Below are 17,836 nucleotides of genomic sequence, written 5' to 3'. Positions count from 1 at the left end.
TTAGTTGCAGCATGCATGTGGGATCTAGTTCCCTGACCAGGGATCGAACCCAGCCCCCCTGCATTGGAAGTGTGGAGTCTTAACCACTGAGCCACCAGGGAAGTCCCCCCGACTGCCACTATCTTATCTGGACTCCTGCACTAGCCTCGTAACTGATCTCCTTTGCTCTAGCGATTCTGTCACTCAAACACGTCCTCTATATCATGGTGTTATTTTTCCAAAACTTAAATTTTCCTATACTGCCACTCAGCTGAGAAATCTTGCCTAATACTATATTATCTTCAGCAGGAGCAGCCAAACTCTAGGGAGCATGTAAAAATCCCCTGGGGGTGACGAGGCCCCAACACCCAAGACTCTGTGTCTCAGTAGATTGAGGAAGACCCAGAAACTGTATTTTTAAGTAGCAGCCAAGATAATGTTACAAACCATGGTGACCAAAGGACAAAGTCCAAACTACTTAGCAAGGCAAACAAAACCGTTCCAAATTTGGTCCCAAACTTCCTGACTAGCTTCTTCCTATTCCATTCTAGACAGCATACCTACACTTCCACAAGCTCAAACTAACTACTCACACTAACCGCATTTCCACAAACGTGCCGTGTCCTTCCAGATATTACTGCCCCCTGCACAAGCTGCTCCTGCCTCCTGGAAGGCACCTTTCATCTGGCTGTGCCCAGCGAACTCTGATTCGTTCTTCAAGACCCAGCTTAAATGTCACTGCTAGTGTGAGGTCCCACCCAGCTCCCCAAACTCTGTTAAGCTTTTCCATGCAGCACACTATCTACCGACTACTCTGCCATCACCGCCACAACTCCAGGAGGCAGCGATGGGAGAGGCAGTGTTTTCTTCAATCACGCACTGCCAACACACAACCTGGAACACTGCAGACGTTCGATAACCACAGACGGCTGTTGGCCTGATGGCAAGGCACGTTGGCAAGTGCTCCAAAAGGCAAGACACTGCCACTGTAAAGTGCTGGGGAAGTCAGGAACAGCTCTGTCTACCTGGGACTTGAAGGATGAGTGGAACTCAGAGAAAGGGAAGGGGAAGAAGAGAGACCTAAGAGGACTCCAGACAGGACCGTGAAGATGGGGGCGGGGGCACGATCAACATTCCTTCCTCTACCAAGACGGACAGACTCACCGTCCAAAGCAGGGTTTGAAATCTATAGATTATGGTTTCAAATAAACATTTTAAGCTTCTGTCTTACAAGATGTATCAAAAAACAAACAACAAAACCTGACCCTTCACAACCTGTTGGCTGGATCTAGTAAGTACCCCACCCCCCTCTTATACGATGGGACAGACTCAAAGCTCTTGATCTTGATTCACACACTGAATCTTTACTTGGGCTTATCACCTTTTACTTTGCTCCTCAGACCTGTTTCCCACAAAGATGTATGAGAGGCAGTATGTGGTAGACTGGCACAAATCTCTCACCTATACCCCGAACAACTTGTCCAATCTCTGCTAATAGAGGGTCCTAAAGGGTTCCCATGGTACCCACGGACCGTGTCCTACACAAAGCTGCTCTGTGAATAAGTCTCTGCCACTTCATTGGTTCTTTAACCCCCCCTAGAACACCCAGTCAGTGTTTTAGTATATATCTCCTCAAAACTTTTCAGAATAACCCAGAACCTGGCAATTACCCTGCAAATCCTTGAGGGCAACCAACTTCTGAATGTTGACACATCAGAATTTACACAGCAGTTTTAATTATACACAATTTAAAAATCAATATAGTATTGGGAAAATATATAGGAGATCTAAAAGGAATATAATCATAATGCTTTTCATGTAAAAACATCTACTTTGTATGCACGATACAATAAAAAAACCAAACAAACGAGATTTGCCATCTTGTTGTAAAAATCTTGATCCCTGGCATCTGGATTTTTCCCATTTTAGATGGGTAACTGTTATTCCTTTTACGCGCACAAAACCAGTCAGTTGACAACTAGTAACCATCTGGACTTTACTTATGAATTGTGGATGCATGAAGCTGCTTACCTGGGGGGAAATGAACTGGGGAGGCACTTGCGCCCGGAGATTAGGAGAAGAATTCAGCGGCTGCACGGGGGTGTGCACGCCTCTCGATTGTGCTGTGCTATTTCCAAACAAACCATGATTGCCACCCTGTCAACGGAACAGCGACGGTGAGGCTTTTTGTTAACATAAGAAAACACAAATAAGAAACAGTTCAGGTTTTCTCTCCCTCAGAAGAATCATATCCCGTGTTCCATGGAATCACAGAATTTTACAACTGAAAAAAGTTCCTGATCTCAGAATACTCAGAAAAGTATTCAAATCCAATCATGGGCGTATCATCACCACCCCTGCAGTCTGATGCATTCTATAAACCAAAAGGGTTACATTTAGTCAAATGTTAGAAAAAACACTAATTTGTTGTTGTTGTTATTGAAAGGTACAGGCAGTATAACATTTATTCAACTACTTTCTTTTTTAAGATTGGGTTTACCGAATTTATTCTCAAACTATATAAGCTGAGACGCACCTTAAAAAGCACCTAAGTAAAAATGCAGGCTTGTGAATAATATCAGTTGTAAAACAATACTATGATATGACTTCTCTGAATTGGTTGATTTGAATACTTTTCTGATTCAATCATAAGATCAGTGCCACCCAACTGTGAGCCTAGCTCCATGAGGATCCTACTCCAGATCCGAACACCCTTCCCTGTCCTGGGTCTGCTTGGTCCCTTCTTTACTAGACGAGGAAACGTGAATCAACCACAGGGTGAGATAAAAAAGGAAGAAAGGGAAAAAGTGAAAAATCATTCCAGGGACACCAAAACAAAACATTACTCACCTGTAACTTCTCATTCAAATGTATGACTATCAGTTTAGTCAAAAAACAAGCTTAGCTCCCTGATTTCTGGAGGATCAACTCACTGAAGCACTTCTAGACTGCTCCAATCAAAGAGCTATATAAAAAGCTGGGCTGTATATGATGGCCTTTCCTTTCTGACTTGTTTCTAGCAGAGAAGCAAAGAAATCATATTCGATACTTGACGCTGCCTGACGTAGTTTTCTATACCATCTTCACTTGGCCTCTTCAAGGCCCAGCTCAGAGGTCATCCTCATCAACAAAGTCTTTTCCCAAACCTTCCTCATTGCACATTCAGATTCACTGAGCCCACCTCTACATTCTCAAAACACTTGAAAACTCTTTGATAGGATCCATCATCAAATCATATTACAGTTATTTTGCATCCTGTCTTTCCACCACCAGCTTAATATTTCCCTCTTTGTATTCCCAGGAACTCAGTCAAGCCCTGGTCTGTAGGATGAGCACATCATTTGCAAACATCCATGACCCACTAATTTCATACACTTGAAAACAAACATCCCACTGGACACCGTCAGTGAAGACAGCTACACCACTGCTTATACCAAGTCTGTGCGCTCTGAGCTGAGGTCACCACCATCATCTTATCCCTGGAATCGTGGGGATTAAGGCAATTTTAAAGAAGCATTTTGTCCTTAAGTTCTAGAGCAACAAAGATATTTTGATGGCTTAATGATTCAAAACAGATTAAGGGACTGCTTCAGGGGAATTAATGAACTTAAAAGAATTGAAAATAAAAATGATTATGAATATAAAGTAGAAATGGCAATTAAAATCTGTGTACATCTCATAAAAGAAAATCAAAGATCCACCATGAATTTTGAATCTCCCAAAGGACTGTTTAAACATGAAAAGACCTTTAGTTCTAGAAACTCTAATGTCTCTGCCTCTCCTGTCTTACTAATCAAACTTGTCATTCTGAGGGGAAATGGCTCAGTTCTAATTTTTCTGAGATCCTGGTAGTCTGGAGCTTAGCTACTAATCCTTCCCAGGAAAATAGGAAACATTTATTTTGCTAAAACTATTCCACTAAGATCGTTCTCACACTTTACTATCAAAGTAATGACCTTGTTATTAGATGTTAATTACTCATGGATGGTCTTGGATGGTGGGGTTTCTGACAGCTAGAGTCCTTGCCAGACCTATGTTTTGTAGGGCTCCAAACTGCTCTGTACGGGTCATTGTAAATTTCAACCTCTCTTTCTGGTAAGAGGTATTACAAAGAATTTGCCTTTTTTGCTTTTTGTAAAATCAAGTCCTCCTTTCCTATTCCTAGGAGAAAGAGTCCATCCCACTCCCACCAAAGGTTTTAGGTTTTCATTATCAAGTGTCTCTAAAGCCATACCAAACACTTTTGATATATCTGATACAGATAATAACAAAGGTAAGTCAACAAAAGTTTATTCAAAAATACCTTTTAAGAAAAAATAAACCATTTTTAGATAATTTTTATTCATTATTTACTGTTAAATCTCGCTTTTTTATTTTTTGGCCGTGGGCATGTGCCTGGTGAGATCTCAGTTCCCCGACCAGGACGGAACCGGGCCATGGCAGTGAAAGCCCAGAATTCTAAACACTAGGCCAACCAGGGAACTCCTCTCACCTTCTCTATTTTTTAATATGGAACCTTGGCATCAAAAGTTGGTCATCTTCTTGGCTCAGAAGTAGCTATTTTGCACAGTAATGTATTTAATGGTAATCATACAAATCCAGTCTTTTTTTTTAAAACTATATTTAGAGATTAGGAATACCAGCATCAAAAGCGTATATATATATATATAAATGGTGGCTTATCTGGCTATTTCTAAAGCTTCACTGTTGTATGTGAGGCTTTAATGATGACCTGAGCCTAATAATTATTGGTGATATTTGCCTCAACTACAATGTTTAACTTAGAAAGGTATATAAATTAAAAACACAGGTTATCAAGCTAATTGAAATCTTCTATAATTTGGAAAAAAACCTCAAATTTTGTTTTTAAATATGAAGTAGTTAACTCTGCATGAAAACAGTGTGAAAAAACCATAACATATTTGGATAGAACATGTATAATCAACTGGTTCACAATGGACTTTGTAGCAACTCCACAGATCAAAAAAATGAAGAGAATGACCTTTTTTCAGAGTCCAGTGCACAGCTAGTTTGGCTGGTCACTTATACTAACGTTTATGTACTAAAAGCATCTGATAATCAGGTGATCCTGGGAGCATACTTTAATCACCATTAACCAAGAGTATAGACTATCTTCTATTTTATATATCTCAAACCAAAGAGCCCTCCTCCCCACCAAAATGGATATAATTGTTTCTTCTCTGTTTATATAAGTAATACAACAACCATGTCCTCTGTGGAAACATTAGGAAAAGAGCGAAATATCAAGGAAAGAAAACAAAAAACTACCTATAAACTCTCAATCCAGAGGTAACCAATCTGAACATATGGATATAATATAATCCATTTTTAAATGTGCTAAGGCAACAATTAGAAAGCATATGAACGATCTATATGAGACTTGAGGACTATAGCGTAAGAGGTGTTTCATACCATCCTTTCATTTCTATGTGGAAGTCATCACGTGCAAACAGAATGGACGCAACTAATAATTAAATGTCCTTCTGTGACATTCAGAGATGAAAGTCAGAAGGACAAGTAAGTAGTCATGGAACTAAGGTTAGGAAAGTATCACTGGAGCCACTGTCACAAAGGAATTGTCTCCAAATTCCTGGTTTTCTCCACAAAAACTACAACAGAGCTCCTGCAAGGTGACAGACAGAGGCCTGCTCTGTCCGCTTGGGCCTGCAGAGGCGAGGCGGCATCATCACGACAGCCCTGCCAGTCCTGTCTCTGCTGCACAGCCCTTCCCTGGAGGACGGACAGATCCAACCCCAGGAAAGGCGCTGCTCCAGGCTGAACCAAACACTGGGCAACATCGGTCTTCTTAAAGCTTCATTATCTAACATGTAAGTTACCTTTCTCTGGATAATATGATACTTAAAGACACTGGATTTTTAAGATGCTGTAACCCTCCAATATTTAATCTTACTAGTTTTGCTGCTGTTTTCTAATTAGCAATTTTATTAGATTGAAAAGACCTCAAAAGTAGTCTTGCCATTCAATCAAACGTTCAAAAATGGCAAATATGTTGCTAAATTAGATGATAGAAGGTACCTGTAAGCTTCTTTAACATTTTCCTACGCCAGTCATTAGTTAACTATTAAACGTAAACTTATGACTAAAAATGGGAAGACAAAAGAAACATATTTAAAATAAAATCCATGTTGAGAAACATGAAGAGAGATGGGTTCTATGGGCTGAAAGAGCTAAAGCCTATACTTAGTATCATTCTGTGCATTCAGTAATCAACAAATTTCCCAAGACAGACAAATGATGCAATAAACTGCAGACCAGGGCCAAGGCGAGGCCACAGCCAAGCAGTTATAAATTTGAGAGGCCTCCTTACTTGTCTAGCAGCGAAGTTTTGGGGGTTGAGCCCTGTGCCGATTGCTCCAAGGCTGACGTTGGGTAGTGTGGAACCAGAGGGAGACAGCTTGTAGCTGGGAGAAGGGGAGAAGGGAGAGCAGGGAGCCTCATCCCCAAGGCACCCATCTTGATTGGAGAAAGGCAAAGTCAGCTGAAAAGTAGTAGTAGTTAGCCAATCACAATGAGTGTTGGTTAGTGAAGCAACAGAATGCAAGAAGGGAAAAGAGAAACACCAGGAATAAACAAGGTTAGAGTGTATTAGCAGTAAACGAGGATAGAATTTGGATCTGATAATAGTCATGATACTTTGCCCAACAGACACCATCTGTCATCCTCTTTCCTATAGATTCTTATCCTCTAAGTTAGTAACACATTCTGTCCATTGCACTAAGATAAACATTGCCAGACACTTCATTTTCATGCGTCTAGTACTGATTACTCTAGCTACGTGGCTGCCGAAACAGAAGCCAGAGCAATCGTCTTGCGAACATGCTGCTGTCTGCATCAGCACTGTGGCGTCAGAAAAGTGCCAGATCTAAAAACTTTGGTTTTAACTGCCTTCTGAAGACCAGGAACACTGCAAATTGGTATTCTGAATCAAGGAATCATCTCCTCCATTAGAAATGTTAAAAATCCCAACAGATAGGTATAAATGACTTGTTTAAAGCAGGTAGTTGAGAATTTGAAAAGTATACCATCATAACTAAAAACAGATCATTATGGAAATGGAGAAAGAAGACAAAAGAGCTCTCTTAGAAATAGCAAAGGAGAAAGTTTTGGATCATCTTGACAAAGCTAGAAGGCAAGGCCTTAGGAGACACAGAGTATTTGCACAAGATCCAAAAATTTATTTTTGTAAATTGCACAACAGCAGAAAAAAGAATTCAGAATAAATTTGCCTCTAGGATTTCTTCTACGTGTTTTGAGTGTGCATTTCCCCCACTATAAATAGATCACTTCCCCCCTCCAAACTTCATAAATTCCCCAAAACTTAGACCTTGTTCACAATACTCACATTCTAAAGACAGATGGTTCTAGCTGCTGCCTAATCACCTGCCAACGACAACTATTTTCATGTCACCATTCAAAAGCAGGTGATGTTTGTGCTTTGCTCGCTCATTCAGTTCAGTAATTCTATGCTTCCTTCTGGAATTAATTATCAAAAGACAAGTGGGAACCAAAGTGGTTCTCATGAATTATTATCTTAAACCAAGGATTCAACTCACCTTCTCAAATAAGGCCCACTATCTGTGGTTCCCATGTCTTTGGAATTAGGTGACGGAACCCAGATCGATCCTTCCTCATGATATCATTAAAATCCCCGAGATTCATTGCTCGCTTGTCCACATCAAATTTTTTATCTGGAAGGCTCCCTGAAAAGTAACACAGAAGGAGTGAGGATGTTAGCAATCAATGTCTCCCTCATGACCAAGAGTGACCTGTCCCACTATGCTCCCTGAGTGCAGGTGTAGGACCAGAAGAGCTTTTTACTGGTTCAGGCTGCTGGTGGTCCTTCCTGGAACACACATGGATGCCTTAAAAACAAAACCAAACCAAACAATCCCCCCCAAACGCCACAACATATAGTAGCTGTAGCCTGTTTTCTATGGAAGACTGAAAGAGAGCCTGAGGGCTAACCTAGTAAAAAATCTCTAACTAATCTAATTCTTAGACTGGGTATTGATATGTTTGATGAATATATCTTGCTCATATATTCAAATGTCCTCGGTGAGAGGATGTGTCTCTTGTTAATATTTTAGTATCTGCTAGACAAACAGTTGGGGTTGTGAAACACGTTATTAGGAATAAAAAGAGCAAAGAGGCACGGTTGTTGCCCTAACATTTAGAACTTCATGCTGAACGCAGGAGACGGTGTGCCATGTTACTGGTACAATGTAATTTCCCAGGTGCAATGGCTATTCCCACTTTCTTTCACATGTCTATAAATTTGCTATTGTACAGTGACATGAAGCTCATTTTTTAGCTGCTCTCGTATTTAAGAGTATCACAGATCAGAGGTTATTTCCCTTATCTCCTAGGACTGTTTCCTTTTCTTCCCGGTTTGATTCTTTTCAAGTTCCTTCAGGTGAGCGACAGCATCAGTGTGAAGGTCCCACAGATGAAGGGCTGATGCTGCATCTGCTCTACTTGCGGGGTGGCGGTGGTGGGGGGGGTTGGTCAATAATGGGACATCCCAGTGCAGACAGACCTGGCCACCTGAGGGCTGACTCTGGCAGGGCCACAGACATATTTTATTTGGCCACACACAGCATTTAAAAAAATCTGGATTAGCTTCCACTATTTAAAAATCAGGATGTCCAGGACAGGAATAAAGATGCAGATGTAGAGAATGGACTTGAAGACACGGGGAGGGGGAGGGGTAAGCTGGGACGAAGTGAGAGAGTGGCATGGACATATATACACTACCAAATGTAAAACAGATAGCTAGTGGGAAGCAGCCGCATAGCGCAGGGAGCTCAGCTCAGTGCTTTGTGACCACCTAGAGGGGTGGGATAGGGAGGTTGGGAGGGAGACGCAAGAGGGAGGAGATACGGGGATATATGTATATGTATAGCTGATTCACTTTGTTATACAGCAGAAACTAACACACCGTTGTAAAGCAATTATACTCCAATAAAGATGTTAAAAAAAAAAATCAGGATGTCAATGCATATCTGAATTTCTGGCCTCTCTTGAAAACACTGGAGGACCTGGCAAAGCTGAGCCTGAACTCGTCCACGACAACAAGTGCCAACAGCCGAGCAAAGGTTGACTCCTTTATGTGGAACACACAGTCTCCCCAGCTGCCCAGTGGCCTCCAAGTCTCAAGTTTTTATATGTAGCACACACTACTCATTTACGTCAAGCACGGTACCTTCCCCAGAGCGAGTGTGGAATATGTGTCTAGGACCTGCACCCATCCCAACTCAAAGTGAGCAGGGGATCCCAACAGGGTGTCATGAACAGCAACATATTCCATTCGTATTAGTGCAGGGATACACACCTACAGACAAATCCATTTTGCTATTTGGATTATCTTCAGTTTGACTCTGAAAATAAAGAACAGTGAAGGAAGATTAAAGGCTTGAATTAAACGTCTGAATCAGAGGAGAAACGGCATTATTCATGTGTGAGCCACACCTTACTTTACTACTAGGACTATACAACATCCTTGGAAATGAACCTTAAACTGGAATGAAGACAATAACTTTTTTTTTGGCTGCGCGGCATGAGGGATCTTAGTTCCCTGACCGGGGATTGAACCTGCGCCCCCTGCAGTGGAAACGCAAAGTCCTAATCACTGGACCGCCCGGGAAGTCCCAAGACAGTAACATTTTTATAACTTAAAAAAAAAAAAAAAATATATATATATATATATATATATATTTATTTATTTATTTATTTATTTTTGGCTGCATTGGGTCTTTGTTGCTGCACGCGGGCTTTCTCTAGTTATGGCGAGCGGGGGCTACTCTTCGTTGCGGTGCGCGGGCTTCTCATTGCGGTGGCTTCTCTTGTTGCGGAGCACTAGCTCTAGGCACATGGGTTTCAGTAGTTGTGGCTCGTGGGCCCTAGAGCACAGGCTCAGTAGTTGTGGCGCACGGGTTTAGTTGCTCCGCGGCACCCAGACCAGGGCTCAAACCCGTGTGCCCTGCGTTGGCAGCTGATCTTAACCACTCCCCTTCCCCACCAGGGAAGTCCCAGTAACATTTTTAATGACTAATTTTGGGACTTCCCAGGCGGTCCAGTGGTTAAGACTCTGCGCCCCCAATGCAGGGGACCCAGGTTCGATCCCTGGTCAGGGAACTAGATACCGCATGCCGCAACTAAGAGCCCGCATGCTGCAACTAAAAATTCCGCAAGCCGCAACTAAGACCTGGTGCAGCCAAATAAAGAAATAAATATTAAAAACAAAAATCTGACTAATTTTGATTGCTGTTGGTGTCTGTATTCCTAAATTCGATTTTCACATCAAATTAGCTTCAGTAAATCTATGGGCAGAGGAACAGCTAAACAGCTGCTTGGAGAATTAAACCCCTGTGCTCAAGTTCCAGTCGGCTCAGGATCAAATTCCAAGAGTGGCAGCCAAATGATGACAACTTCTTCTTGTGACTTGTCAAGTCATCAAATCTCGAAATGTGCAGCCAAGTCATTTGTCTTTTGGCAACCGGGGACAGGGTGTCCCCATAATGTTCCCAAGAGATCAAAAAATTAGAAATTCTACAAGAACTGCCTATATAATTAATCACAAATAGTTTCCCTGGTTATTCTGCAGTTGCTGTCTTTTTAAAAATTATAATATTAAAACTGGTACAGTAGTCAGCAAAAATTATATAAATTTTAAGTACTTGGCTCTTTCTTCCCTAACTGCCTAAGGAAAAGGATACAAGGACTAAAAATTTAAAAGCTGTACCCTTTAAATACTGGAGTATTTCATTAAGAAAAAAAAGCAGAGAGAACAAATACTGCCTAATCCAAATCAGGAACACTGCTTAACCAGTTTCTAAATCTGTAATTTTGCACTATATGTGGCAGTGGTCTTAAAATCTGTACTAAATGTAAAAGTTGGGAGACATTACACATATGAAAAAGTGAAACTTACCAGCAATCCCATATTTGAAAGCTGTTTGGCAAGAGGATTCATCCATGAATCACTGTTTCCTCCTTTTAGTGAGCACTAGAGAAATGAAATACGTGACCTCAGAATCAAATAATTTATTTTATTTCAACTTCCTGAGATGCATAAGTACTGACTGAAAATGCAAAACCAAGAGTTTACCTTTTTGAACCCTAACTATTCCTCTTTAACTATAGTTATTTTGATATGTTATCTGTTAGTCTAAAAAAGTACTATGCCTTAGTTATTATATCTGTGTTTTCATTCTTACTTTATTCGTTGCATTGAATTAGAAGTAACTGGAAAAATATATGGTCAGCTAGTGTTTTTACCCTATAAATAGAAGGTCAATATCAGATTTTCTAAAACATAATGTTTGCATGCTAGTATTTTCTCTCTTAGTATCTCCTTGTAACCCAAGCCGGTTTGTATTAGGAGTGAAGAAAAAGAGTTTGATGCTAGTGCATGTTATTTGGAAAGGAGCCCATTTAAACTGGTCATTATTCTCTGTGTGGATACAATGAGGAACTCATCCACGTAGCACTTTCATCTGCTTGTTTCATAGTGTAAAGGATGTGGATCCCCAATGGGAAAGAAGCCTAGCAGAAGACACCATCGCCAAGCTTACCGCATAGCTGTTACTATATGAGGGCAGTTAGTTTTAAGTGCAAAGGTGGCGGATGTAGGTTTCTGCTTGTTTCTTAATGGGACAAACTAGTTTCTCCACTGAACAAGGCACCAGCCATCAGTTCCACTTTTATTTCTACATAGAAGGTGAGTGGAACTGTGGCAGGGACCTTGTGGGGGCAGGAGGTGATGGGGCTTTGTGCACGTGTGCATTCTCCAGGTAAAAATTCTATTTGTGTTCTGATGGTATTGGTCAGATCAATTTTATTATTCTTGCAAGTGTTAAGGTACTTAGTTTGAGGGTCAAAAAAACCCTCACTGGAGGGAGGAGAGAAGTGGTAGTTACTTTGTGGACAGATGTTAGTGATGACAGCACAACAGTGTGAATGTACTTAATGCGACTGATCCGTACACTTAAAATTGGTTAAGGCGGTAAATTTTATGTCAGCTGTATTTGATCACACACACAAAGAGGCCCTCAGTATGAAAGGTCAGAATCATCAGTCATGGAGCAGAAACATTTAATTCCCAATTAACTTCGTTAAATCTTGGTGGTTCCCTGAGTGGGCTAGTACCTTTCACTCAGTTGCTTCCTCAACAGTCTCCTGAATTGTCTTGTAATTTGGTCTTATTGTTAATTTGTAAATAACAAAAAGAAAGCCACAGCAGACTAGACAACACGAATGTACTAAAAATGCTGGCAAGTTTACTGAATAATTTCTTTTGTGACTGGAGTAATACAAGTCCTTTAAGAGGGAAAACTGTAAATGACTGCTTAAACAAAACGTCTCTAACAGAAACAATCTGTATTCTCAGGCCTAAAAGAGAGTAATCGTATTCAGAACAAAATCCCATAGGCAAAGGGGACGAAGGTACAGCCCCTGGCCACTGAAGACCTTCTAAAATGGCACCCGGTATCTGAAAACCAGGACTTTCAGTTGTGAAGCGTTACTTAGGGCAGCAAGGCTCCCATCCTCAAATTAAATACATGGCTGCCCACTTCCTATGTCTCTCAATGTATCTGTGGAATGAGAGGCTGGAATGAAAAAAGAGGGCTTCTACTGAGAGTCGTTCAGGTTCTAGATTGAAAACCAAAGTCCTCATCAAATTATGCAAATCAAAGGAGAAACTAAGTTGTTCTAAGATACAGAAAGTAACAAGTGTAGAACACAACTGGCACAGGATGTAGATAAATCATCTAGTTGCTAACGCAGGGTTACGCACTGGCACCTCATTTTGTTGAGAAAAGGGTCCTGGGCCTTGGAGTTTCCCGAATGAGATAAAAATGAGTTGCGATGATTGCTGTTGGAGAAACCATATTACTGTGGTTTCTCTTTTACATATTCCTGGGGATTTACTCTAAGGACTGACTTGGCTTTAGAACGCGAAAGCGTAAAACATTTATAAGGTGTGCCTTGACAGCTTCCAAAGAATTATTCTAATATGGAAGCCAAAGTGAGGAAAATTTCGTTTCTTTGAAAATTCCATCTTACCCACAGCAAGAGTTTTGTTGTTCGAGATTTCAAGGTCACGGGGAAGGAAGATGAGGGGTAAAGAGGAAGTAGCTACTTGTTCTGAAGAAAATACCTTCCCCCTCACTGAGGACCTCAGGGACTCCGGCTGCCTGGCTTCGCCCATGAAAACATTCTCAGTTCTGCCCTCTAAGAACGAATAAGCAAGCCCAGGCATTTCTAAAGCGGGCTACCTTCATCTGCTTCTTTCCTCCTTGTCCCCAGCTTGCCGAACTGTGGGAGGAAGCACTTCCCTGAGAGCCGGCGGTGTTCCAGACTCCTCCATCCTCCTCCTCTTCCCAGCTGGGATGGCGAGTTCCTGTCACGGGCCCGTCACTCTCCCCCCAGCCGTCTTGCATAGATTTGGAATCTTTAAGAGAAGAACGAACCAACTGTACGCAATAGCTATATATAACAATAACCGCAACAACCATTCCCCGTAAACGCAGCATTTTAGTGTATTTGTAATTTTGTCTAGTCTACCTGTACGGCAAGGCGAATATCATTCGAACTTTTGAGAGGAGAAATGGAAACCCAAAATGGGTCAACGATACAGAGTAAGTTAATAAACCACAAATCAAGATTTCCTGGCCTCTGGTTCAATGATTTTTTCTCCTTTATACAAAGTTGACAGAAATCCCCCAATTGAAAAGAACCTGTCGTTACTTATAAGAAATTTCACATCTCAATTTAGAGAAATCTGTTACTCTTAATAAGGATGTTTTACTGCATTCTTTAGTTTTACCCTCCTAAAAGTATGTGGTGAACTTTATAATGGACTTTACAAATATGCGGTATGGCAAAGAACAACTGTCTACCTTGCTTGGGGTGAAGAAAAGAACACGCAAAATGGATGAAAAAAGAAAACTGTATTAGATTTTGAATATCAAAATTATGGTGAAAGAAGAGAAATTCACATATAGCCATGAAAATTTGAAAGTTATTGGATTTACACACTTGAAATGGATTAGGTACTAAAAAGATCCTACGCAAAGACAATGTATAAGCAATGGCTTTTAAAAGACAGACGGAGGAAATGTGGTAGACAGGGAACGAGGAAAACAGAACAAAGACAGAGGGAAATCAGGGCTCTAATATTCGACGAAGTAGGACGTCATCAGTATCCAGAGTCAAATTTCACCAACATCCCCCTTTAAACAAAGATCTTTAATTTGGAGATTGGGATAAATCCTTAATCTCCTTCTTAAAATACTGTATGGAACTGACAGATACACTTTGTGGTAATGATACTCTATACAATGATGGAAGAAGGGAAATAACACTATCCTGCCTAGAAGCTCCATCCACACCTTCAATTTACCAAATGACAGGACCTTTACAAAGGGGTAGTTATTTGATTTAGATATCTTCATGTGAAGAGTCTAGAGCCAGAAAGGTGTCTCTTCCAGGCCTTTCCTTGAATGACTGCTGCCATGCCCTAGGACCAGGCCTATGATGCCATGCAGGCACCCATCAAGTACACAGGGTGCAAGGCAGTTGATTTCCTCAGACTGTGGCATCATCTCCCAGCAACGCCCAGGGGAACCTGATGGAACCTCCATGGGGTTCACTGAGCCCCCCTTGCAGGGGCTCTGTGACTGGGCAGCAAGAGGCAGGGCTTGGGGGCTGTCCTCTCCGCTGCTGGAAATGCCATTGATAACCAGGACCATTTCTTCTGCATAGGAGGTTACCCACTATTATTGTAAACACAGGCTTTATACATCCCCTGACAAGCAACAGGAATTAAAGACCCAACATAAGTGACATACTGACCCCTTTAAAGAAGGAAGACATCCACGTAACCCTTCTTCTAGAGAAAGGAGCTGAACTTTTAACAAACGACTTCTTGTAGAAAGATAAAAAAGCTCCGAATTTTAGTCACAGAACCCACACCAGATATAAGGTATCTGCAGTCTAGACAAGATCACAGGTTAACTATCAGCATCAATTCGGTAGGCGGTGATGATCTAGCCCCTTCCTCTATTACACACTGAAATTACCCAGAGAAGGAATAAATATAACTACAGCTTTAACTGCAGATATAGATGATCTTGAAGAGTAGAAGACTATTTAAAATCTGGAGAAAAGTGAGTCGTTTGTGATGGACAAAAGATGATCCTGAAGTTGAGAAAGACACATAAAAATCCTGAAAGTACTGCTAAAGTACCTCCTTGTGCCAAGGGTCTGGTTAATGCCTTCCAACAGCATTTTGGATCTATTCCAAGTCTACAGGATGGTATTTCCCATGATGATACAACCAATTTTACAATGAAAATCAAGACGAAATCAAATTCTTTATAAAGCTATTTCTATGAAGGGAAGGAGATTCGTAATTTTTAAAATGCAGTCAAGTTACATAGGAACAAGAGTGAGTTTCTAGAACACAGACAGCTAAGATGATATTCCTTCCTGTGGCATGGTAAGAATCATACATATCATAAAATAAACTTGGCAGTAGAATTTTTTTATTCTTGTCCAAATTTTGAGTATTCAGTCTGACCACATTTTTTAATCAAAAGACAATTCCTTAAGTCTGCAATATGGTAGAAAAGTGATGTTGGAGTACTTTTTAAGAAAACTATAAACAAGTGAAAACAGATACTTGAGACTGAATTTTTCAATTGAGCACCATCCAATGGGACGTTCCGCAGCATCCATTTACAAAGTTTGCAAATTACTGTGACTACACATTGCCAGCTGGATCTAGTATAGCTTAGATTTTCAATGATCATGAATAAGTGTGACGTGCTTTGTTTAAAAATTCAAATGAAGAAATCTTTGTTGGGTTCAAGAAACCTTAAATGTCCTTACATGGGTGGATGTATGAGAAGAGAGACAAAGAAAGGGGAAAGGAAGGAACGGAAGGATGAAGTCACTGGGCAGCAGAGACCTTGTTCCACGTTAAAAGCCAGGAGTTTAAAAAAAAATTATACCAACATGAGAGTAGAAATGCAAAATAGATCTAATGAGCAATATTTAAGTTACTGAGCAAAAAAAAAGCACCACATGAAAATGTCTATTCTGGCCAGACACTAAACCTAAGTTAAAACGAAATCAACAAAACTAACTTATGACTTTTAGCTCACTGTAAGCATTTTTACATATGCCAAGTCCCCAGCATTTGCTGCTAACCATTTATTAAAGGTTCAAGGTCCTGAATCTCACTGAAACAACAGTTTAACAACAGCCCTCGCCAAAATGTGTGACCCCCAAAGTTATAATAGAGACTCCCTCAAAAATAATGCCGTATACTTACTAGGTTTCATGGCATTTGGAGCACTGGAGGGTGTGGTCCCCCAGCCTGTGGTCGATGCTCCTGTGTCATCCATTTCACCCCACCCAGGACTGCTTTCATTTGGCTCACCCCAAGCTGAAGTACCATTATCTGGAGCAGGTGGTGTGCTTTTGCTCCAGACTGTAAAGAAAGGACATGTATCTCTAAGAATGATTTGTTCAATGAACACCATAGTATCCACTGGGGGTGAAGGTAGGAGGAACAGGCACTCCTGAATTCTGTTGGTGGAAATATAAATAGGTACCACCTTCATGGAGGGCACTTGGCATTGTCACTTTAACTTTTTGCCCAGTAATTCCACTGCCAGGAAATTATACCACAGATATACTTGTAAAAGTAGATGAAATTACATGTACAACAATGCCCACTGCATCACTGTCAGATAACATTTGGAAGCAACCTAAATATCTACCAAAAAGGGACCAGTCAGACCAATCGTGAGTTGCCCATCAAATGAATACTATACACGAAGCAATTAAAAGACAGAAATGTACATGCTAACGTGGAAAGTTTTTAAGAATAATGAAAAAAGCAAGGTGAAGAACAGTGTATATAGTACAATCCCTTCCGTGTAAAAATTTTAAAGGATAGATATATTTTGCTATAGGTATGAACGGAATTTTTGAATGGCACACAAAATTCTAAGACCTGCAGGGAGAGACCCTAGGGGCTAAGATTCTTTTACTTATTACCTTTTGCTTTTCTGTACAGTTTGAAGGTTTTTACTATATGAATAAAAATTTTTACATGTTCTAGGTAGGGAATTAATGAGCAATCTTCATTTCCTTCCTCATTCTTTTCAATATTTCAAGAAAAGAACTAATTAAAAGTAATCATTTTCTAAGTGTCCATAACTGGATTCACTGAATACTAAGCTTACTGTGGAAAGTGGAAAATTAAATATTATGAATAATTTTAACTAAAAAAACGAACACTTGAATGGTGCATCCTCTTAATTTGTTGAACTATATGAGGACATTCAAGCTGACAATGCCAAACTAAGAATGATTACCAGCACTACTTTTTTTTTTTTTTAAAGAGTTCAAAATCCCCCGGCCACCCCCCCACCCCCGCCACTCTGCCTTTTTAAAAATTTTCACCAGCACTATTTTTAATTTACCAGGTATGATGTTTCCTACTCAAATAAGGAGGGAAGAAAGTTTAATTCTGGACAACTGATTATCATGAGATAACAATCTCCACACAACGAAGTACTCCACTTCCAGAGGTTAACTGTTAAAAATCATCTGGAAAGTGATGGAAACCTTCCAGATCCCAGCTTTGCTACAGCATTTTCTGATGGTCTCTGCAAGAACAACACAGACTACTTCCCGTCGCCGGGGCAAGAGAAACACACAGGATGTGTCCACAGGCAGAACCAGAATGGAAGTCAGGTCTATTTCTGCTCCTATTTTAATTCTTTATTTTTAAATCTAG

At 40.6% G+C, this 17,836-nt stretch overlaps 1 protein-coding gene across 1 annotated transcript in view; it reads right to left on the bottom strand.

Moving 5' to 3' along the window:
- TNRC6B (trinucleotide repeat containing adaptor 6B) overlaps positions 1–17,836 on the bottom strand; it is a 250,794-nt gene that overhangs the window by 32,048 nt on the left and 200,910 nt on the right. The window contains 8 exon segments of the mRNA XM_036865529.1: positions 2,011–2,136; positions 6,329–6,499; positions 7,571–7,626; positions 7,629–7,721; positions 9,353–9,398; positions 10,952–11,026; positions 13,299–13,474; positions 16,361–16,519. Of these exon segments, the coding sequence (XP_036721424.1) occupies positions 2,011–2,136; positions 6,329–6,499; positions 7,571–7,626; positions 7,629–7,721; positions 9,353–9,398; positions 10,952–11,026; positions 13,299–13,474; positions 16,361–16,519 (902 nt within the window).

This window comes from Balaenoptera musculus, chromosome 10, assembly GCF_009873245.2.
Source record: "Balaenoptera musculus isolate JJ_BM4_2016_0621 chromosome 10, mBalMus1.pri.v3, whole genome shotgun sequence".
In the NCBI taxonomy this organism is placed as follows: domain Eukaryota; kingdom Metazoa; phylum Chordata; class Mammalia; order Artiodactyla; family Balaenopteridae; genus Balaenoptera; species Balaenoptera musculus.
Note: the sequence above shows the minus strand (reverse complement) of the source record. Positions and strands in the feature narration are given on the sequence as shown.